A 25,686-nucleotide genomic window follows, 5' to 3' on the forward strand; every position below is an offset into this window, starting at 1 on the left:
AACAAAATTTCGGAAGTAGGAATTTTACAAAAGACCCGTACTTCTTTAAACGCACCCAAAGCGTACATCTTTCAACGTAATTCCCTATGAAAATACGCCAACATGTTGCAGACGCACATTTGATGCAGGAAATTACCGCTAAAAACATGGGTACGGTCGCTAAATCGCGTTTAAACCCGACTATAAAATGTACTCTTTAGAAAAAGGCACTATTTTGGAACACGGAGAGATACAACATGATTAAGTGTAATATAACGTATGAGTGATAACGATCAGAGTTAAAATGCGACGCAATTAGAAGCCATTTGTTTACACGCTCGTCATATTTCTGATGAATAAAATATTGAAAATCGCAAATATCTCTAACTAATTAAGTAATCAAAGAAAAAACATATAGAAATATATACAAATAATGCTTTTAGTGTACACATTGGTAAGTTAGCAATCAGGTCTGAAACACTATTTTTATTTGTTAATGTGTATTAAATGCATCTGGATTTTACCCATACTGCTCCAAAACGAGTGTTATTTTATGTTGTAAGATTATTTAAAGCAATTGATTTTGTGTATAGTACCGTAAGCAATTTTTGACAAGGAAACGTGTTTTCATGGATGGACTATCATCGAATCCATATGCAATGCGTTACTATATTCATTATTGCTATAATGTTGATGAAAGGTATGCTTTATGTCATTCTATTGAATACATTTGTTTTAACTTTATGATAACCATGTTGCCGGCATGCAACACCAACTGAAGTGCCCTGTTAGATACATTAATCGTGTTTATTAAGAATTTCATATGCATCTGCATTGCCGTTACTTAAGACGAATTAGTTTGAATTACCTGCAACCTACTTTTTTAAGCCCAAGAAAAAGACTAACGAAGAATATCATTTGATATAAGATAATATTAATATGAACAATAATATATTGTGAATTAATGTGAAAATATAAAGGAAAGAAGATGAGAAATATCATATGAAAACTTATTATGGCGAAATTGACATGATGAGATTGTATGCTGTAATTATTCATGAGCGGAAAATTTGCTTGTTTTGCAAACATACAATTTGTTAACACAGCGCATGCATTATTTTCAGGTCGATTGATAGTAATTTATTTGTATTAGTTTAAACCTTTTTATTTTAGCTCAATTGCATCGCTTATAGAAACGCTATCGAGTCCGTTTCCTGGGCCTATAACCAGTACTTGATGTATTTGAGGAAGATCTAGAGAACGCTACCGGAGTGGGGATCGAACTCGTGACCTCTCGATCGCTAGGAGGACACTTTATCCATTACGCCAAGGCGAGCTTAAATTTGTTTTGACGTTGATGCAGACATACGTTTACTTAAATACTCGACCCATACGGCCCGAAATTACTCGACCCGACTTACTAAACCAAAGCCTACCTGATCCGACAAAACATCGATTCTAGAGGCATATTTATTTCGTTTATCGCATATATGTATCAGCTTAGATAATGAAGCAAACAGATAAGCACGTTAATCAAAATTGTGATTTTTTTTGTCTTTTTGAAGGCGAAATGCAAGTGTTCGTTTACATGCACGCGGAAAGAGCGGAAGAAAAAAACATTGAATAAAGTTGTGAACTTATATAACACTTGCATTGATTCATTCCTTATATAAATATACAAATGTGTTTAATATATACCGGTATTTATATCACGTTTGTGTTTTAAATTAATATCACCTTCGGTTGTTGATTGTTTAAAGCAGTGTTTGTTCTACTTTGCTTCAGTACACTTATGCATGTTATATTTTCTTATATAATAATTAGTCTTCATCTTTCTACAGACGAAAAAGCACGTACACACACGCTAATATCTCAACAAGGCTACAATTATATCACATTTTGATAACAAGCGGAACTTATCAACTGCATCTGCACAGTTGATGTGCGATTGTGTTTGAACTTGTGTGTGTTAATAGGTACATAATGACGTAATATAGTTTGTGATTTTGTGATACGCCAATATAACGGACGTAGTCGTAGTAGAAGTGGTGGTGGTGGAAGTAGTAGTAGTTTTAGTAGTAGAAGTAGTAGTAGTAGCAGTAGTAGTAGTAGTAGTAGTAGTAGTAGTAGTAGTAGTAGTAGTAGTAGTAGTAGTAGTAGTAGTAGTAGTAGCAGTAGCAGTTGTAGTGGTAGTAGTAGTAGTAGTAGTAATAGTAGTAGTAGTAGTAGTAGTAGTAGTGGTAGAAGTAGTAGTAGTAGTAGTAGCAGTAGTAATAGAAGTAGTGGTAGTGGTAGTAGTAGAAGTAGTAGTAGTAGTAGTAGTAGTAGTAGTAGTAGTAGTATTAGTTGATTAGTAGGAGTAGTAGTAGTAGTGTTAGTAATAGTAGTAGTAGTAGTAGTAGTAGTAGTAGTAGTGGTAGTGGTAATGGTAGTGGTAGCAGTAGAAGTAGTAGAAGTAGTAGTAGTAGTAGTAGTAGTAGTAGTAGTAGTAGTAGTAGTATTAGTAGTAGTAGTAGTAGTAGTAGTAGTAGTAGTAGTAGTAGTAGTAGTAGTAGTAGTAGTAGTAGTAGTGTAGTAGTAGTAGTAGTAGTAGTAGTAGTAGTAGTAGTAGTAGTAGTAGTAGTAGTAGTAGTAGTAGTAGTAGTAGTAGTAGTAGTAGTAGTAGTGGTAGTAGTAGTAGTAGAAGTAGAAGTAGCCGTTCAATATCAGTAGCAGCAGTAGTAGTAGTGTTAGGAAATCAGCTGCAATCAATTTAAGAGTTGATAATGGGTTATTTTTGTTAGTTTAAAGGTTGTTTATTCACCGTGTTCAATCTTTGCCCTTGCTAATTTTGCATCTTGTAAACAGTTCAATGTCTCGCAAATAAGACAGCAGATAAAACGTGACTTGCGTTACCTTCAAATGGTCGATAAATTTAATGCCGTATCATTACTAATCATAACAACCATGAAACCTGTGTTCCGATTTAAGAAGACATATAAATAAAAGAAACTGAAAACGAAGCTCGTCAAAATCACTTTAAGAAGCCTCTTGACTGTTTTACTCTGCCTGTTACTGTTTCAAGTAATACATTGTCGCAGAAATAGGTCGGACAGTGAAACCTTTACTCCAACCAAACTGTCGCAACGCTTTTGTAAGCATGGCGATATAACAAACTCAGAGGCACACTGCGTTTATAACCCTCCAGTGTCCAGAAATTCACAAGCGGTGAGGAGAATCAACACTGACGTCGTGATTCAAATACATGTAATGTGATGTTTATTGTTTTAATGAATGATAGTACGTATAGTTTTTGTTTTGTTTGTTTGTCATGCTTGCGGGGTTGTGGTAGTGCTACTGGTAGAAGTTGTAGTGATTGTGGTAGTGGGGCTGGTAAAGATTGTGGCAATTGTGATAGTGTTGCTGATAGAAGATGTGCTGATTGTGTTGGTGGTGCTGATAGAGGTTGTTGTGATTGTGGTAGTGGTGCTGGTAGAGGATGTGGTGATTGTGGTAGTGTTGCTGGTAGATGTTGTAGTGATTATAGTAGAACTGCTGGTAGAGGTTGTAGTGAATGTGGTAGTGTTTCTGGTAGAGATCATGGTGATTCTTGTATTGGTATTAGAAAAGGTGATGGTGATTGTGGTAATGGTGCTGGTAGAGGTTGTGTTGATTGTAGAAGTGATGGTGGTAGAGGTTGTGGTGATTGTGGTAGCAGTGCTGGTAGACGGTTGTGGTGATTGTGGTAGTGTTACTTGTAGAGGTTGTGGTGATTATGGTAGTTTTGCTGGTAGCGGTTGTGGTTATTGTGGTTGTGTTACTTGTAGCGGTTGTGGTGATTTTGGTAGTGGTGCTGGTATAGGTTGTGGCGATTCATGTTTTGGTGCTGGTAAAGGTGGTGATGATTGTGGTTTGGTGCTGATAAAGGTTATGGTGATTGTGGAAGTGGTGCTGGTAGTGGTGATTATGGTAGTGGTTCTAGAAGAAGTTGTGGTGATTGTGGTAGTGTTGCTGGTAGAGGTTGTGGTTAACGTGGTAGTGGTGCTGGTAGAGGTTGTATTGAGGTTGTGTTGATGGTAGAGGTTGTGTTGATTGTATTCGTGGTGCTGGTAGAGGTTGTGTTGATTGTGGTAGTGGTGCTGGTAGAGGTTGCGGTGATTGTGGTAATGGTGCTGGTAAAGATTGTGGTGATTGTGGTAGTGTTGCTGGAAGAGGTGGTGGTGATTGTGGTAGTGGTGTTGGTTGTGGTTGTGGTGGTTGTGGTACTGATGCTGATAGGGCGTGTGGTGATTTTGGTAGTGTTAATGGTACAGGTTATGGTGATTGTATTAGTGGTGCTGGTAGAGGTTGTGTTGATTGTGGTAGGGGTGCTGGTAAAGAATATGATGATTGTAGTAGTGAAGCTGGTAGAATTTGTGGTGATTGTTGTAGTGATGCTAATAGTGGTTTTAGTGATTGTGGTAGTGTTGCTGGTAGAAGATGAGGTGATTGTGGAAGTGTTGCTGGCAGAGGTTGTGGTGATTGTGGTTGTGGTGAGTGTGGTAATTTTCTGGTAGAGGATGTTTTGATTGTGGTAGTTTTCTGGTAGAGGTTGTGGTGATTGTGATAGTTGTGATGGTTGATGTTGTAGTGATTATGGTAGTGTTGCTGGTAGAGGTTGTTGTGATTGTGGAAGTGGTGCTACTGGAGGTTGTGGTGATTGTGATAGTGGTGCTGGTAGAGTTTTATGGTGATTGTGGTAGTGGTGCTGGTAGAGGTTGTGATGATTGTGGTAGTGGTGCTGGTAGAGGTTGTGATGAGCGTGGTAGTGTTGCTGGTAGAGGTTGTGATGATTGTGGTAGTGGTGCTGGTAGTGGTTGTTTTGATTAAGGTAGTATTGCTGGTAGAGGTTTAGGTGATTTTGGTAGTGCTGCTGGTAGTGGTTGCGGTGATTGTTGTAGTGGTGCTTGTTTAGGTTTTGGTGATTATGGTTGTGTTGTGTTGCTGGTAGAGGCTATGGTGATTGTGGTAGTGTTTCTTGTAGAGGTTGTGGTGATTATGGTAGTGGTGCTGTTTGAGTTTTTGTGGTGATTGTGGTACTGGTGCTGGTAATGGTGATTGTTTGTGTTGAATACCTTATTATATATGTATACAGTTTTATATATAACTGTTGCTATAGACTGAATGTGCACGCTATTTTGTTCTATTGAAATCGTGCGATCCGATCATCTCTAGGTATGACAAATTGTGTCTGAGAAAACAGGGTATAAATCATGTGCATAGAGTGTCGACCTAGATTAGCCTGTGCAGTCCGCTTAGGCTAATCAGGAACGACACTTTCCACTTAAACTAGATTTTCGGTAAAATAGGACTTCATTTAAACAAAAAATACCATTAAAGCGGAAAGTGTCGTCCCTGATTAGCCTGTGCGAACTGCACAGGCAAATCTGGGACGACACTTAATGCACATGCATTATGCCCAGTTTTCTCAGAACGCGACACAATTGGTCATAGGGCCGAAATGATCTTATTAACCCGCTAGATACGATTAAAAACCCGCCATCGACACTAATTTGTTACTTTGAATAGTAAAGATATTTAATAGTAATTTGTAACACAATACTTTCGTCTACCATTCTAAGTCAAAACTCAAAACACAACGCGAGCGCGATAGTTTTTTTTATTCCTTTACAATCATGTTTAACAAACATACAATCCAAAATACGTTTAACTGTTGCCCTACTTGGATTCGTTCGAAACGTTAAAACGTATATACTATTGAAAACCCACCACGTCGAAATTGTTTCCCTTAAAGGGGCCTTTTCACAGATTTTGGCATTTTTTAACTTATTCATTTAATGCTTTATATCGATAAATGTAAACATTGGATCGTAAAAGCTCCAGTAAAAAATCAAGAATAAAATTAAAAAAAGGAAAAGAACATTGCCCGGACCAGGTTTCGATCCAGTGACCCCTGGAGTCCTGCCAGAGTCCTGAAGTAAAAACGCTTTAGCCTACTGAGCTATTCCGCCGAGTACATATATTTGAAGTATTTTATACCTTATATAAGCAATCTTCGTAGTTTCACAAAATGTAACGACAAAAACAGAACTCTCCAAATTATCCAATCGTTTAGCGTTGCAACGCTTTATACTTTTTAGGTTTTATAATCGTCAAAAGATGCATATAATGGCTATATTAGACCATGGTAAATGTTCAGTATTACTGTTTCCTCACAAATATCATAACTAAAACAAAAATTTGCGAATCTGAAACAACTTTTTTTCAATTTTGTCAATTTACCAAAGCGTGAAAAGATCCCTTTAAAATCTAGAGAGTCTTGCTCAAAAAAGTATGTTTCGTCACAGAAATTACGTCACTCGAGATACGCCATAAATTGCGTACCGTAATCAACCATGTATAGCGTGCAACTATGTATATGCGCACCCATTTTTTTCGAGCCAAAAAGGGGAAAAAAAATAAAAGATTGGCTCAGACTGAGATAAGCCAACGTTTGTATATTCAATAAAACTAAAATTAATAGGTTTAAAGATGTTGAACAATATTTGTATTCAAGTATTTGTTTGATGCCTTTTTCCGTCAATCAATATTATAGAGCATGTTTATTGTAAAAACCATGTTACAATATCACATAATAAAATAGTGGCATAAATAATAAATTCCTGCGATAACAATGGTTACCATCAACAAATGCACCGAAATAATCATGTTTAAATTAACTTGATCTCCCACTCATTTCATTCCGCGAAACCCCTTTATGTGTCGCAATTCTAATAAATTATTTAAAAGTATTTATTTAAACATATTCACAAGGCAGTCTTGAAAAGAAACACAAAGTTGTCTATCAGATGTACAATGCACATTTAAAAACCTTGAAAGTTCATTCATTTATAAAATACGTACTCAGTAAATTGGAACGACTGACCCAAATTCAGTGTTGCAAAGAGTGGCCTTGCATTGCATGAACATTATATCCCCGGGATTCGATAATACATCTTGTTTAAATATGCAAAAAACAAAACGTTTTAGTTTTATTGCTATCATAAGGTCCCACTGAATTAGCATTTCGCCAATGTAGTCAAACAACATATTACGAAATATTTGAATTTAGTATGTTAGTGTTTTAATTATTAAATAATTGAGGTTAATTAAAAGTCTTAATTGGTGACCACTAGAGATTGAAGACAAAATACAATTCTTCTGCATCTTGATATTATACTTGTTCCTTTTTAATGAAATACAGTTTTCGTCATGGATGAAACAGACGTATGATACATTGTTGGTAGTCAATAATAAGAAATATATATAAAGCTAACGAAATTAAAGCATATAAACAATAGAAAGAACGCATGGATCGATCTAAACTGACGTTTGATAGCTTTTGTCAAGCACACATGAGAACAATAATTAAACATAACTAAATAAAACATGAAAATAATAGAATGATCACACGAATCGATTGGCTGCACACGGTTTGTGATTCCGCCATAGAGTTGATGAGGGCTATGCTGAACACCATTCAAATATCTGTCTGAAAGTTGAGTTGTTGTTCAAAACGACATGATACTGATAGTATAGGGCAAGTTGAAATTCATGACTTCTTCGTTAACCACGGTCACGAAGTACCTGGAAGCGACAAAATTACCAGTTCAATATTTATCGAATGGTCACCATGAACACGTTTTACCTGTTCGTGGTTTGGCACTTCACGAAAGTAAGTATTCAGGCGTAACCAAAAGTAAGCGCTATTGAAACAAGTTTATGGTTGGGTTATGGAAATACATATCTTTCTTGTAATTTAAAGGCTGTGCTATGATTATTTGTTACATTCAAACACAATGTCAGCACATGGGCTAGAGAACGGAAACATCTCTTCAAAGGATACGCCGTACAATAATTACTAATTTAAATTTGTAAGCAACAACCGATATTATACATACGACCACCGTTTCCACTAAAACAACCACTACCACATTCATAATCTCAACCAACGAAACTATCACCACTATTACTACCAAGCCTCTACGACTAAAACCATCAGTACCACTACCACAATTAGCGCAGCAACATCAACAGTACCACTACCACAACCACTACAACAAAACTAACAGTACCACTACTACAACCACTACAGCAAAACCAACAGTACAACTACCACAACCACTACAGCAAAACCAACAGTAACACTACAAAAATCACTACAGACAAACCAACAATACCACAACCACAATCACCACAGCGACACCAACAATAACACTACCACACTCACTACAGCAATACCACAAGTACAATTACCACAATTACCACAGCAAAACCACCAGTAAAACAACAACTGTACATTACCTGTACATCTATTACCCAAAAAGTCAAACACCAACCCAACCTTATGCAATAAGAATCATTGAAAAAGAAGAATCATATGTGCATGTAATTGAATGATTACCTCAGTGTAGTTTCTCCAATCCGCTTGGATATGTGTTCAGGCTGAGACATCATTACATTCACCACCACATCCTACACCGCTATTGTAATCACAATCTCTACCAACACCAAAGCAACAAACAGCAACACTACAGCATTCATCACAACCACACCAGCATTAAAGCGACAACTGCATATCGTCTTTACATATATTACCATAGAAGCCAGAACCAACACAACTACGTAAAATATAAACCTTAAAAAAATATTACATGTATTTGAATCATGACATCAGTGTTGTTTCTCCGGTCTGCTTGGGTAGTTTTAGAAGCTGAGGCATTATGAACGCCTTGTGTCTTCGAGATTGTGAACGTTCCATCCTGACCTTGGCGTCGCGACTGGACGGGTGGAATAAGGATATCACTGTCCGACATATTTCTGTGAGAATTTATCACTTGAAACACTAACAGGCAGAGTAAAACAATCATGAGACTTCCTAAAACGATTGGCACAATCTTCATTTTCTTCCTATGTTCACTGTTAAGTATCTGTGTGATTCAAATGTCTTTTTATATCAGAACACAGGTGTCATGAAAAATACACGTTTCACAATCACGCTAGAAATGGCAAGCTCGTAATGATCCATCACCATTTTATTTATAATACACATCCCGTTTATATAACACTGATTTAACAGCGCTAACACGTGTACACCACACACTTTAATATATGTAATGAATACATGAACGTGCAATGCATAAAACAAATGCTCGTCTTCGTATACTATCAATAATTTTATTCACACGGGTTTATGAGGATCACCGTCGTCATTATCGTAATCATCAACATCATAATAAGCATTATCACGCTCACAATCGCCATTTTTAAATTATTCTTTTTCATAGAAGCATAATTATATTACACATTTTGTATCTATTTTCAGTTTAGTGTACAAAGTGAATTTTTCAAGAATGAGACGTCGTTAATTGAAAACCGCATATATATGACCGTTATTAGTGGCAACCGATGTAAATAACATAATTGCTATTTTATTTTTGCTTGGTGTTAAAGAGCGCATATGTGGCGGTTATTTGATGTATACAGGTTAATTAGTCACTATATAATTAATGAGGTACACAGCTCCGTGTGACTGCATTTTAGATTTAAGTTACAAAATAAACAAATCATCATTTGCAAAGCTTAAACAATGTTCTATATAATACATTCTTCGTTTATAAATGCCATGTTCATGCATATTTATTCGGTATCCTGACACAACTTATATTTTAGTTATATTTAAGTCGTCCTATTTAGTGCTAAATGGCATGAGAACTAAAAACATTCTAGCTATTATAATACAAACTGCATTTTATCTGATGTATAATCATATTGACTTCGTTTCAATGAATTATTGTATGTGTTTTTTTAATAATTGTATACATCAAAAATGGAAACTAGCTTGCTTAAAGCCCGCCGAACAGAGATACCGATAAGATTATCGCATATCGAGTTGTAGCACCAAATTTTGTGTCGATGTGTCTTATGAACATACTTGTATGATCAAAACAGTGGGACCTATCTTAACAGGATAAAATAGTGCATGTTTTTACACGAATGATTTGTTTCACTGCACACACACTATGAAGTTAAGTCTGAATTCGGTGATGCTCAGCTACCATGTTATCTGAACGTTTATTATATCGTGTTATTTATCAACGTTTATTATATTAATACAGAGCAAATTATTTTGGTTTTCAATAAATACAACCTAATGATGCTTTTTTATATATTGGCATTTATCAGGTATTCACGAGGCAGACATACAAACAGGCAAATTCGGCGGTCTATCAGTAGTACCAAATACAAACGAACAACTTGAAAGATCAATCGTTTTTAAAGTACAAACTAAGTAAATCATTGCGACTGACACGAATTCATTATGGCAAAACGTGACATTGCATTTTTACAAATTTAGATCCTCGGGATTCGATAATTTATCTTGTTAAACTATGCAAAAATGTGTATATTTTCCTTTTATTTCTATCACAAGTAGGTACCCGTGAATAACCTTGTCGCTAATGTATTCTAGCCACAAATAACGATACATAGTTGAATTAAGCTTTTAAGTGTTGAAGGTCTTTAACAATATAGGTTTATACAAATTCTAAATCGGTAAGCGCTAGTCACTGCCATCATTAGAAAATCCGCTTTCATCACACGTGGTTAGCGTGTGGTTATGATTATAATTAGAAAAAGCATCATTTTGAATGAAAAATAATCAAATTATAACGAAAAATCAACTTCTCTGAAATGTTTTGTTCACTATAAAATATATAGGGATAGTTATGATCCCTTTAACTGGCCATAAACATCCATTTAATGTAACACGATGCAGCCATAAAACAAGTTACCGTCGCAAATCGTATCGAATAATGAATCCATTTAAATAAAGAACATAAAATAAAACCTGTATCCCTACACTAGCAATAATTTTATTTAAATGTAATGCCACCGTACACTTTTTCTAGCGATTTACGAGTGAATACCCTAATAAAAGTCACTTAAGTTACAACAGATGCAAAACAGAAAGGTTGTTCATACAGCCCAAAATGATTACTTTAAAGATACATACTCATATATCTCATATATTCGGTCTGACCCGTCTACGTTCTTTTGTGGCTTAAGTTACAGCCCTAATTTTGTGTGTGTCACAATACACATTACAGACAAAGCCGGAGATAAAATTCTACGTCTGATATATAAAAACGGTAACATCTTGTTTCGACATGACAATAGCAACAAAACTTGAAAATAAACAGATGCAAAAGAGCAATACTATTCAAACTACTACTTCTTGTCTCATTAATAATCCTATTACTCCTCCTCCTTCTGGTCCTCTTCCTTCCACTCCTCCTTCTGCTACTAATATTACGACGACCGCTATTACTACTACTACTACTACTACTACTACTACTACTACTACTACTTCTCTACTACCTCTACTACTACTACTACTAACCACTTCTACTACTACTACTACTACGACTACTACTAACTAATTCTACTACTACTACTACTACTACTACTTACTAACTGCTAATACTACTCACTAATCTACTACTACACTACTACTACTAACTACTTACTCTCTAACTACCTACTAATAACTACTACTACTACTACTACTACTACTACTACTACTACTACTACTACTACTACTACTACTACTACTACTACTACTACTACTACTACTACTACTACTACTACTACTACTACTACTACTACTACTACTACTACTACTACTACTACTACTACTACTACTACTACTACTACTACTACTACTACTACTACTACTACTACTACTACTACTACTACTACTACTACTACTACTACTACTACTACTACTACTACTACTACTACTACTACTACTACTACTACTACTACTACTACCACTACTACTACTACTACTACTACTACTACTACTACTACTACTACTACTACTACTACTACTACTACTACTACTACTACTACTACTACTACTACTACTACTACTACTACTACTACTACTACTACTACTACTACTACTACTACTACTACTACTACTACTACTACTACTACTACTACTACTACTACTACTACTACTACTACTACTACTATACTACTACTACTACTAATAAACACTACACTATTACAGCTACTACTACTGCCACTACTACTACTATACTACTTTTACTACAGCTACTACTACTACTACTACTACTACTAATACTACTATACGACTACTACTACTACTACGACTACGACTACGACTACTACTGCTACACTACACGATACTACACTACACTACTACTATACACGACCACTGCTACGACTACGAGACTGACGACTCTACGACGACTAAGACTACAGACGACTACGACGACACACTACGACTAACATACGACCACTACTACTATACTACGACTACTACGACTAATAGTACGACTACTACTACTACACGACGACTACTATACTTCTACTACTACTACTACTACTACCTACTACTACTACTACTACTACTACTACTACTACTACTACTACTACAACTACTACTACTACTTCTTCTACTACAGCTACTACTAAAACTACTTTTTCTTTTACAATGTATTGTGCCTTTTACAACAACAACTTCAATGATATAAACGTTACATACGATCACAAACTTTATTGCGTTCATATGTTTATATTAATAAACAAAAGCTTTAGCACACAATCGCACATTTGCTGGTCCGGAGATGACTCACGGTCACAGTTCTGATTCTTCTCGAATGAGGATACCATTGATGCCTGGTTAAAAATAGGTTAGTCATGTCCTCATTGTGTTTTGTAAAGTGCCTTTAATGTGCGGAACACATTTTCGTATAATAGAAAAATGTAACAGATTATCAGACACTTGTATTACTACGTTTGGAACTTTAGAAAATATGTATATCAATACGTTTTTTGTTTGTTTGTTTTAAATTGAGGACATGTTTTCAAGTTGACATGCATGCCTTTATGAACATCATGACTTGTATGGCAATTTAAACATAAATTATTTTGATTTTGAAATCTATTTTAATGATAATGTTGATGATTGTGATGATGATGATAATGATTATGTGATGCTGATGATAATAATGATGGTGATGATGACGAGGATGACGATCAGGATGAGGATGATGATGATCATCATATTTTTGTTTTGTTTTTCTTTTTTATTATTATTATAGGATGTTCTATGTTTAATTGTTCACTTGACGTGTAGCGAAATTTCACATCTAATTTAAACACTCTTTACACAGTATATACCATTTATAGCTATTAATGAACATTGTTTAACATCCATCACTATCATAATAAGCCCGTCTTTTAGCCCACTACTTTCATAAACGCCTTACCCAAAGGAACCACCAATATAAATATCACAGCCTCAACCAACACAACCAACAGCACCACTACCACAATCATCTAAGCCCCACTTGCAATACACAGAGAGTTGTGATCACCCCTACCTCTAATACCCCGAAAACAAGAAAACATCAAACAACTCTTTATGCACTATACATCATACAAATACATTATACTATATCCGGACCGGGACTTTGTAGAAGCTGAGGCATCATCAACCTCGTGTGTCTTCGAGTTAATGAAAGAATCTTGTTGACTGAGGCGTCGTGGCTTGACGGGTGGAATAAAGATATTACTTTTCGACATATTTCTGCGCGAATGTATCAATTGAAACACTAATAGGCAGAGTAAAAAAGCCCTTATGCTAACTTAAATGATTAAACGATCTTCATTTTTATTCTCTTATTACAGTTCAGTTAGTTTTATCAGTCCAGTTCATCGTCAAGAAGAACACTCGTTTCAGGACGAATACTTGTTTAACATTTGAGCAAAATGCTCAAGGTCATTATAATCCATTGTATAAACCATAAATCCATTTAATGTAACACGATACAGCCATAAAAAAAATAACGTCTCATTGCGTAGTGAATAATGAATCCATTTAAATAATGAACATAAAATAAAACTCTTCGTCCTACACTAGCAATAATTTTATTCAAATGAGTTGCCACCGGACGCGTTTCTCGCGATTCATGATTTAATACCCTAATAAACCTCACTTTAGATACAACAGATGAACACGTTAAAGGTTGTTCATGCAGCCCATAACGATTGCTTTAAAGATACATACTCATATATTCGATATGATCCGTCTACGATCTTTTGATGCTTAAGTAAGAGTCCTTATTTTGTGCCACAATACACAATTGTTTTTTTTTTCATTCTAGTGTGTTATAAATCAATGTTTAAATTTCTCGTTATGTTATTACCGTTTTACAAGTTACTTCAGTTTTTGCTTTTAATAAATTAAATCTTCTGTTGCTTTTTAAATTTAATTAATTTATAGCTTCGCTATTTTAGAAGGTTTCACAAATGCAGTAAGAAAAGAAGAAATCGTTCCAACAGTTGTACAACGTTCATGCAAACACTTGAAAGTTCATTCATTTTAAAATTACACAATCAATAATTAGAAACGACTGACACAAATTCGGTTTTCCGAATCGTGACATGTTATTGCTTAAAATTTAATAAACCTTGGATGTTATCATTAATCTTTTTATGCCTCCGGTAGGGTGGCATATAGCAGTTGAACTGTCAGTCCGTCTGTCTGTCTGTCTGTCTGTCTGTCAGTCTGTGATTCCGTCCGAAAACTTTAACATTTGCCATATATTTTGCAATATTGAAGATAGAAACTTGATATTTGGCATGCATGTGTATCTCATGAAGCTGCACATTTTGAGTGGTAAAAGGTAAAGGTCAAGGTCATCCGTCAATGTTAAAATTCAAAAAAATAAATCCAAGGGAATTTATAAGCTTTTAAAGGAAGATAATTTCTAAACCTGCCAAATGATGTATTGAAATTTTATTTCAAAGCGACGCAATAGGGGGCATTGTGTTTCTGACGAACACATCTCTTGTTGAAATATGTAAAAAATATCATGTTTTCGTTTCATCGCCATTAAATGCATGTCTCCGTAAATAAGTTTGTTAGTTATGTAGTCTAAGCAAAAATAAGATACATTATAGAGTTAATGCGTTTTAATTTTCAAGGTTTTAAACCATGAAAGTTTTCATAGCACTCTAAATTGGTAAACGCTAGCAAATGATGTCAACAGAGAACCCTTCCATATATTTAACGAATATGTGTTTTTCATCAAACACAGTTTTTTCATCGATACAAGCAAACCTTTGAAACATCGTTGGTTTTCCATCATAAGATATTATAGAATTATAAATAATGAAATATAGAGAGGATATTTGTTGGATTTATTTTCTGGAATATCGAATTTAATTCACGAGTGATCCTAGAAAATGGTATTGTCACGAGGGGCGTATTCCACCACATCCAACAAATCTTTTTTATATTTTATGCTCCTTAATAATTATTTTTGTATTTTTTGCCGTTCCGGACAATATAATCTCCCTTTGGGCGTTCCAAAATTTTATAATTTTATTACATGTTTGTTGAAGGGAAGCTTATCCATATGTTTTCATAAACATTCAATGGAGAATAATCGACTTGGGAACAGGGGGGGGGGGGTCACAATAGGGAACCCAAAGATATGTAAAAAAATAGTAACGGTCAAGCAATGCAAATTATCGATAATTTTCACTGTTATGTTTCACTTTTTGAAACAGTGAAATATCAATTTTAGTTCACTAATACATCTCTATAAACCATCGGAAAGCATACAATAAATGCAAACACAAAATAGGAAAGCATATTAATACATTGTTACAACTCTGTTTGTAATGTCGACATAGATCTGACGAAGGCTTTGCTGGACATCAGTCAAATATCTGCGTGCAAGTTGAATTTTCGTTCAATACACTATGATTTCGATGGTATAAGTAAGGATGAATTAAATCAAATATGAATGTCCTCTTTGTTAATTTTCATGACCACCGCTTCCATTGCAACAATCACTACCGCATTCATAATCGCAAACAACAAAACTACCACATCTATTTCTATCAAGCCTCTACAACAAAATCCTCCAGTACCACTGCCACAATCTTCACGGCAAAACCACCAGTACCACTAACACAATCACCACAGCAACACCAACTAGAAAACGAAAGCTGTGCGTCTTATCTCCATATATTACCCAGAGTAAAATACCAACCCAACTTTATGAACCATTAATACTTAGAAAATAAGCATCATATAACATGTTCTTGAATAATGACGTCAGTGTGGTTTCTCCGGTTCGTCTGTATTTTTGTAGAGGTTGAGGAATTATAAAGGCCTGATGCCATTGAGTTTGTGAAATTTTACTGCTGACTAAGGCGTTGTGTCTGAACGAAAGAAAGAACTATATCATACCCGCCAAACATCTGCGAGAATGTAATACTTAAAACACTTACAGACAAAGATAAAAAGCCATTAGGCTTCCTTAAAAGATTGGCACGATTTTTATTCTCTTCCTCCGATTTTAGCTCAGTTGCTTTGTTAATGCAATATCTTCTTAAATCGGAACACAGGTTTCTTGCCGAATACAAGTTTCACATATACGCAAAAAAGGTCAAGGTTGTAATGATCTATTTTATTTAGTATTATCATCCATTTTACGTTCCACCGACAAAATAGCGCTTAAACTTGTAAAAGCAAAGAACTTTGTGAATGATGCATCCTAGTATCAAGTTTAATATTCAAACTCGTCATTGCATGCAAAAGATAATTTTATTCACATTTATTGCAAGCAGATCAAGATGTGCAATCTTTTAAGATTTATAAAACTCATATTTGTTACGCCAGATGCGTCAATGAAATGTTGTTCATGAAGACCGAAATGATTACGCTCAAGATAAGTGCTAATATATGCGAATTTTTCGCTAAATATTCTGTTCAATCTGAATATAACGAAAATCAATGTTTAACATTTATTATGAATAGTGGGTGTATTTTCTTTGATACAACGAAAAACGAGTGGCGTTTCTGTTTATGGGAGATAAATAATGATTGGCCTTCTTTAACAAATTTCTACCTTTAATGCGAATTCGTGCATGATGTCTGAAATTATATTAACAATTAATCATAGGTTACAATAAAGTAAATCAATTCCACATGCAACATTTTTGGCAAAATCATGTGAACAAACTTATTAAACGGGCCTTAATTATACATTTCATTTAACGGCTCGTTAATGGGATCCCGTTCCGGGATTTATAGATAATATAATAGTTTATTTCCTTACAGTACTGTTTCTTTAATTTATAAAATGATGGAAAGTATATCTTATGGTGCTAGTTTGGGTTTAAAGTTTAGCTTTAGACACTATATTGCATAGAAAACTATTTTTTTAAACGTGAATTAATAATATCCCTCTATACAAGGCATTATCATTATGATTGATAAATTGATCGGTTTGGAACAGTGAAGTAATGATAATCAAACGTTATTAAACTCAGTGTCCTCGATCACTACATGTATATAAAACTAGATGCGCTTTCAGGTATGGCCTCATACCTGCTCTGATAAAACTGCAATATCCAGCTATTTAGTGTGTAATAAGATATATTTAATGTGGGTGTTGTCTTCTTCGGTGTGTGTGTGGGGGGGGGGGGGGGGTTTAACCGGAGTAGCAGGATGAAGCCGCACCAGTCCAGTATTGTGACCAACAAACAAGCTCAAATGCGCCTAGAGAAGAGATTGAACACGGGTCGCTTAGAATCCCGGGAGACAACCACTGTGCTAATCCGACAGCCCAACTGATTGTTTAGAAAGTGTGTGCGTGTGCGCGCGCGTGTATGTGAGTGTGTGTGTATTTCGAAGTTTGTTCTTACGCGCCTAATGTGCTGACCAGGAGTGTGTAGTAGCACTCGAGAGCTTGGGGACGAAGGTTGAATTATAAATGCTATTTCCAGCCATTTAGTTGTTACAACCTTGTGGGCTATTTTTTATGCATGTTAATGTTACAAGAATGCATTGAATACTGAACAAAAAGTATTTGCTACAATTACGATTTCGTTGATTTTTAGACACCATGTCATCTGATCTTTATTCTAGTGTGTTATTAGTCAACGTTTAAATTGCTAAAACGGTAAAATAATATTTTGATGATTTTTTTTAAATTGATAAACACTAGCCTTGACGTCAACAGAAAATCCTTCCTCATCTTAAAAGAATACATGTTTTCTTTTTATGAAACACAGTTTGAGTTTCATCGATAGAAACAGACACTTGATATATGGTTTGTTGTCAATAATAAGAGTTGGAATTAAATAACGAAATGATACATACAATTCCCCTGTATGACTGTTTAATTAGAGTTAAAATTCTATGAGGTTACATTTTATTTACACTTATATGTATCATGAATATGGCTGGGCCAAGTGTGAGGTTGAGCTCTCTAAGACCGGTTTACCCCCACCATGCTTAACATTGACCGTTTCGTATTGTGTCGTACTGTTTTGGCAATCTGTCACTTGCCTTAAATAAAGGACCGCAAAATTGTGAAAAAATAAGAATGCAATTCTGCTGCTGCAGCTGGAGATTCACTTATTTATATACAATATAAAAAGCAAATGAATGCATTGTCATCACACGAATAATCGGGCCATGGATTTAACGAAGACCATGCTAAACATCAGTCGAATATCTGCCTGGCAGTTGAGTTCAAAACGATATGATACTGCTAGTATAAGTCAGGATAAATTAAACCACATGTTCAGGTCTTCTTCGTTAACCACGGTCACCAAGCACCTGTAAGAAAAAAATGCAAGTTCACTTGTAATCGAATTGTTATCATGAACATTGTTATCTTGTTATTGTTCGGAATGTCTCAATAAGGTAAAAAATCAAGCTTTCTTATGAGAAGCATATCCTAATTAGCTGAAATTCAAAACATGATATTGAATTAAAACAGGTAGGTTTGTAGAAAGAAAGTAATAATTCTAGTATAAGCCTTTGTATGTTTTATTATTCTATTGAAGCAAACAGTTAATAAATTGCAAATAGAACGGAAACACCTTAAAGTAAACACATTTTTAACAACTAATGAACATATTTAAACATCTAACACAACTGCCATTACCACCGCATACACAACAATTATCACTACCACCATAATAACCTTAACCAACAAAGCCATCAACACAATCACTATCATAGCCTCTAACACCACAACAACCAGCACCTCTATCACAAATATCTCAGCCTCACCAACACAAGTATGTGCACTATAAATCATTAGATGATAAACATAATATTACATGTATTTGAATCATGACGTCGGTGTGGTCCCTCCGGTCCGCTTGGGTATTTGTAGCAACTGAGGCATTATAAACGACATGTGTCATCGAGATTGTGAACGTCCCTTGCTGACTGAGGCGTCGCGACTGGGCGGGTGGAATAAACATATCACTATCCGACATATTTCTGCGAGAATGTATCACTTGAAACACCAACAGGCAGAGTAAAACAATCATGAGACTTCCTAAAACGATTGAAACGATCCTCATTTTATCCTTTGATCACAGCTCAGTTGTTTATATTAAATAGAATACTATTTGTATTCATCTGAATTCCTGTTTGCGTTAAACAAAATAATGGTTTCAGACCGAATACTTGTTTCACATTCGTGCAAAAAGCTCAAGTTAGTTATGATCTATTTTATATACTATAAAGATCTATTTTATAAAACACATAGCAGCCATAACACTAGTAAACGGCAAACTCCAGTGTAAATAATGAATCCTTTCACATGATAAAAATACAATTGAAACCCGCCGTCGTGTACTAGCTTTAATGTTATCAAATGAGTTGCCACCGGGCGCAGTTCTTAAGATTTATGATTATTACCCTAATAAAGATCGCGTTACTTACGCAAGTTGCGAATATGACAGGTGTTCATATGCACAAAACGATTACTTTAAAGACAAATCATCGCATATTCAGTGCGTTCCGTCCAAGTTCTTTGGAGGTTTAAGTTACGTCCGGATTATGTTACACAATAAAATTGACGTTTTAATACAACATTTGATATGAAAAACGGCGACCTCAAGTTTTGACATAAAGAAGTGCAATGTTATAAGAACTACTTGTACTGAAAATACTTCTACAACAAAACACAAAAAAACGTGAATTACTCTTTCTACACAACTCCAACAACACCACCACCAACAACAACTACTACTACTGCTGCTACGGTATAAGTAAAAAGCAATTCGAAAATAGAGGAGGACTGAGATACCTTTCCCCATATATGGACTACATGAGTTTAAATGTAAAATATGCAAAGAAATCACTTTATAGAGACGAACTTAAACGGATAATAAAGACACACAAACCAAGCAAACATATGTACAGCTGATGTATGTAGTGTTCTATTACCTCTACATACCGGTGGATAAGTCTGATATATAATTGCTACAAGTGCTACGTAACTACACTTTCCGTTCCGTATATGGTATTGTCCAGGTATTTTTACGTTTTTTTTTAATATTCAAATAAATGATTATCTGTGTTACGTAATGATTTCCCATGATGCATCTGTATACATTTTCATTTGTATTCGGCACTAACATACGTGATAGAAATTTATTTCGGAAATGATTAATGGTTATGCATTGGTCATAATAACATAAACATAAAATTAGCGTGCAATGTTTAGAACAAACTAAATAACCTATCCGGAGGTGCCAATACTTTATGTTCTTATAAAAACCGTCTTAACTTATATGTTATCACATACATATAAAAGAGAAATGAAATGAATGCAAACATGTATCATTTCTATTTAAATCATATCATGCATTGCATTTGCTAAAACCACTTCAAGTTCACTTTTTCGAATTATGATATATAAACCAAATACAGAACTTTTCAAAAATCGGTCGTCCAACATATGCCATATGAAAGTTGCATACATGTATAAGTATCGTTGTGGCGAAAAGCGTTAAATTTTTTAATATATAATACACGGTTAATCTTTAATTTTGCAAATTACACACTATCTACTGATATGCACCTTCTAAGCTGGCGTTGGGTATTCCCAATCGCTTCAGGCATTAGTATTCTGAATCGAAATAATGGTAGTATTTTTGTCTCCTCTGCATTGTAATAGTTTCGAAGGGTTTTACTTTTGTTGTGTTTCCAATCCACGTATATTATACATGTATGTCATTGTTTTATGATTTAACAGGTTTGGCACTTGGACTTTATATTTTATTTTGTTTGATGGGTGTGTGTGTATGTACCTTTCGCTTTCTAAAGCAGCACACACGTAGAAACGCTTTTTTTAACCTTGACATCCTCTTGTTACCTTGTTATCGTAAGAAGAGAAAAATCCTTAAACGGTTTTAGGCATATTAAAAATAAGCATTTTAATAAGTTTTAAAATACGAATGGAAAAATAACACTTTGTTATAATACTGTCAAATGCGTTAAATAACGCATGTCAGATGTTACTGTTAAGTATGTGTGCAAACTTTAAAATCAGTGTTTATTTCACCATTGAGCTAATGACCTTAAACTAACCAATCCTTCATATATTTCATACCGGGTCAATAAATAAAATAATACAAATGTAAACTCTTTACCTCTTATGAGACAACGTTCTTCAATACATTCGTATCAGTGCGGAAATCATTCACTTCGATTATTTCGTGTAACACCTTCTAACGTAGGTATAAGATGTGTTTGTCGTTTGAAAGTCCGTCCTTAAATGTGCTTAAATGAAAGTCCGTTCCAGAAAGGGAGGTTAAACCACTTTACTTCGACAAATTAATTAGAAGATAGAATGAACCAATGTTTTATTAAACATAAGTAATTGATGACAAATTACTGCATAAACAATATCTAGTGTTTAAGAAAGCATTTTCTGTTTGTTTCAATAGATTGCTCTGAAACCTCTATTTATCATAAATATTTTTGGTAACAAGGGGTTAAACGTTCAAAAAAATGTTATTGGGTTTTTAAAAATACTGGTACTATTCTTATACTAAATGAAATGCACAAATTCTCCAGAATTATATTATTTATTATTAAAAATTGTATCTCCTCTTTTAACTAGAAATACCACTTTTGCTCAGAACATAAATGCATAATGATTTTTACATATATTTTTATAAAATCCAATAAGCATATATCCTCTTTTCCTGTTTAGTCGGCAACAAGTTCTTCTCAGCCACTAAAGAGTTACATTGACTTTTTTAATGTATGAAAACATTGTCAAAACTTTGAGACATTTAATTAAACATGTTATGTCTAAACAACAAATACAGGCGAATAAATTTAGATATCAGGTTCTTCCTTACTAACATGACCAATCCAGACGAGAACCCTAGCAATCCTGATTTGTTCATGTCTTCCTATCAATCAGTTATGTCATTATTGTATTGGAAAACATGAAATGTTTGCTATAAATTTTATATTAATCAATAAAGTGATATTTTGTTAATTATAAAACCAAAAAAACTGATTAAAAGAAATATTTTCAACAGTATCGGCATTTTATATTAAATCTTTGCCTATATTTTTCAAACAATGTAGAAAATCGACATTTTTAAACAGAAAAAAACCTTTTATGTGAAAGAAGTTTCTGAATAAAAATAAGTAATTCAAGTTTCATCAGATATGTGTGACCATTTACTAAATAAATGGGTGAACGAGCTTTAGGAGTTGATGAAACTATCGGATAGAAGGATAAACTGAAATATGATTTTTTACATATATTATGCACTCAAGTTGAGCCTTGATTCGTATTTTAAAGCAGTGTCAGACTGTGTTCCTCACCGAAATCGATGAAATTTTACTTTAAATCACTTGTGAATTGCTATACAACAATTTCATGGTATAATATTTTAGAAAATCATACACATATTTAACGAGAACCTGTCTGCTGATTTTTTCCGATAAGTTACGGAAATTACCGATCTTCGGTTTCCGAAAAACAATACGCCGCGGTTCCGCAAAACACGATGATCGTTCCCAAAGATTTTGGTTTTACCGACTTTTACTGGTTTATAAAGGTATGAATTTGTTTCTCATTTGATATACATGATTCAAACGTAATATTTTATTGATTTCAGCTGTCTGTAACCGCGAAACAAAAAACATTCAGAACTTTTTTGTTTACGATTGTTTTTTTTATATAGCTTGCATGCAGAATGACATTAAATGTTCTGGAAGATTAATGTCTCAACTTTCTTGATTGGATGATTTTAGACTGTTCAATCCAATCAGAAAAGAGGTTTTAAACATGATTTAAACACACGTAAAGCGAAATAATAAATTGCGACTGTTTGTTTATTGCAAATTTGTGACATCACGAATTGCCTCCCTTGTTTATTCATGCTTTAGAAGTGATAAAAGCGCGCCGGAAAGATACAATTCTCGTTATTTATATTATTATTTACTCTACAGCATATTGTTTATGCTATAGCGCGCTCCTAGGCTTCCTTCTAGTCGCTCTTTGTCATCTACCGTGTTAGTGATGGCTCTGAATGAAGTATTTCCCTTTAGAACATTCATCCATTCCGTCCATTCTAAGAAATTTTGCGCAACGGCTTCTGTACCATACGTATACAGGGAGTAAAACGTTCTTTCCTTGACGTCGTCTTCGCTAATTTTTTAATTGTAAGAACAGGTCCGCACATCACTTAAACCAATACTTTTGTCCTTAAGATTTGTTAAATTATCGCATTAAACGATTTCTTCTTCTTCACTTTCGAGTCTTGAATAAGATTCCTCGTCTGATTTTCATTCAATGAAATAAAATAATCATGCAGTTGAACATGTTTCACAAGCATTAATTAACCAGCATATTTGGAATAAACCTGGACAGCTGTTACCTGTGGTTTAAACAAGTATGATTAACTTTTCCACAAAGATAATGTCCCTCTTACACTCTGACATCTCAACTAACATAAGCCACCCCTAATCGATATTTTTAAAATTACATTTAAAAATCTGTGTGATATAACATTTGTCTGATCTATTCTAAATTCGAATAAATCGTCATTTTGTGGAAATCAGTGGCTCTGGATACGTAGTCTAGTTGATAAAAATTAGCGTACAACTGCTATAAGTAAAACTATTATTCCTCACATAAGTTTGTTTTCTTCTTTGCGTATATACACTTCATAGGTCCGTTATTTTGTTTAGTGCCCTGTAAAGATGCGCGCGCATCTAATAGTGCCCGCTAGAATGTTAGTTATTTGTAACATTTGTGCAAGTGGTACAAAGCAAAGATTTTTCTTTAAATACTTAGGGTAAACGCACGATTCGTTTGGCAGGTCACGAGTATGTGTTTTGTTATTATTAACCACATCTTAATAAATGCAAAAATTAAATGCTATTTTTAGGATAAATGTTTTGCAACATGTTGTGTGTGATATAAGCAGTTATCTTTATATAAAATGTACCTCAATATGTGAAATGCTTTACAATAAAAATGAATTTTGTATAAAGAAGAGTATTTGTCCGTGTCCAACTTTTTCAGGGAGACAACAAGCGCACAACAATACTACGGTACATATATAGTAACTGATAAATATTGATGGAATTTATATTGTGTTATTTATTTTTATTTCTATTGACATTTATCTACACAAAAATGTTCGGCTTCGATCCATATACTATTTTGGGCTGCCTGGCTGGTCACTCTTCTGCCATAGGGCCCTCACTGAGCTTTTCTATTTCTTAAATAATACAATGCAAATTTATATAATAAGCTCTTAACAGCAGTCATCTTATGTCATATTTTCTTTAAGTGAGAGGCAGGAATTTATGTTCCTGTATTATGTATTTGGTGAACATTGTATATGTTATCTTCTCTCGCAAATACGCAACACATAGTCTACGGATTATTAAATTACATATTAGTAATACCAATTAAACATACTGTTCAAAGAAATATCAATTCATTACTAAAAGGAAGACTCTAAGAAAATAAATCGCGTGGTATATATCCCCTATAAAGATTACAAAGTTCAATTCAAATTACACACCAAACTGTATGTAAGTATGATACAATGCTTCTAAATTAAATTTCTGTATACATGATTAATTAATTGTATTAATGATATTGTTATTGTGTCAGCATTGTTTCATCTTTAAATGCATTACGTTGAATTCCAGAAAAAAAACGTAAATTTGGCAAAGAAGGTTAACTACTGCTTCTTTATATTTATACGTCAAGTGTATATGGCAATTTGCTTTTGGCTGCCCGAATAGCGCGTAGGTTGGCATACCCGCTTCTAAGTGTTTTCCGGTAAGAATAAATCTTCCCACAAGCAGATGGTAAATTCATTTCATGACAATGTTAAAAAATACGAACATCTGTGATCAATTACGTCAATCCACTACGTTTCAACACTGTGTGGCGACACTATGGAGTGTCAATTTGAGATATTTAAAACGGTATAAAAGTCATTGATTAGTTCGTCAGTTAATATCAACAGTATACCACTTTTACAGGAAGATTTCGATTATTACTCGAGTAAATTTTAAATACTTTTTTGTCAAATACATATACTTGCCGTTTTAATATTTGGGTCATATATTAGAACATATTCGATATGCTTTGCGTTATTCTATTTATACAAACGTCTTTCTGTGTCGGTGTGGTTTACAGTGCGCTTTACACGGACTGAAAAAGATGAATATTCTTTACTTTAAAAAAATAAGTAATGTATTTATATAGATAGAGCAGCAATAAGTGCGACCCTTTTAATATATGATGCAATTAATTGAAAACAAGCAAGCATTATGTC

The 25,686-nt window shown here is 34.3% G+C and overlaps 1 protein-coding gene and 1 long non-coding RNA gene across 2 annotated transcripts; one reads left to right on the forward strand and one right to left on the reverse strand.

Moving 5' to 3' along the window:
• Positions 1–666: 666 nt before the first annotated feature.
• LOC127834175 (uncharacterized) lies at positions 667–4,032 on the forward strand. Its single transcript, XM_052359818.1, has 3 exons — positions 667–679; positions 3,311–3,694; positions 3,854–4,032. The coding sequence occupies exons 1-3, from the start codon at positions 667–669 to the stop codon at positions 4,030–4,032; spliced, it is 576 nt and encodes a 191-aa protein (XP_052215778.1).
• A 1,569-nt stretch (positions 4,033–5,601) lies between these two features.
• LOC127836184 (uncharacterized) lies at positions 5,602–9,197 on the reverse strand. The gene is made up of 2 exons (XR_008028640.1): positions 8,652–9,197; positions 5,602–7,584 (listed from the first exon to the last, which is right to left on the reverse strand). It is a non-coding gene; the product is annotated as an uncharacterized LOC127836184 (long non-coding RNA).
• Positions 9,198–25,686: the final 16,489 nt, after the last annotated feature.

Source organism: Dreissena polymorpha, chromosome 6, assembly GCF_020536995.1.
Source record: "Dreissena polymorpha isolate Duluth1 chromosome 6, UMN_Dpol_1.0, whole genome shotgun sequence".
NCBI classification, from domain to species: domain Eukaryota; kingdom Metazoa; phylum Mollusca; class Bivalvia; order Myida; family Dreissenidae; genus Dreissena; species Dreissena polymorpha.

Coding starts and splice junctions, on each gene's coding strand:
- LOC127834175 (XM_052359818.1), top strand. Junction 3,695..3,853: donor AGTGCTGGTAGACGGTTGTG/GTGATTGTGGTA, acceptor GTGCTGGTAAAG/GTGGTGATGATTGTGGTTTG.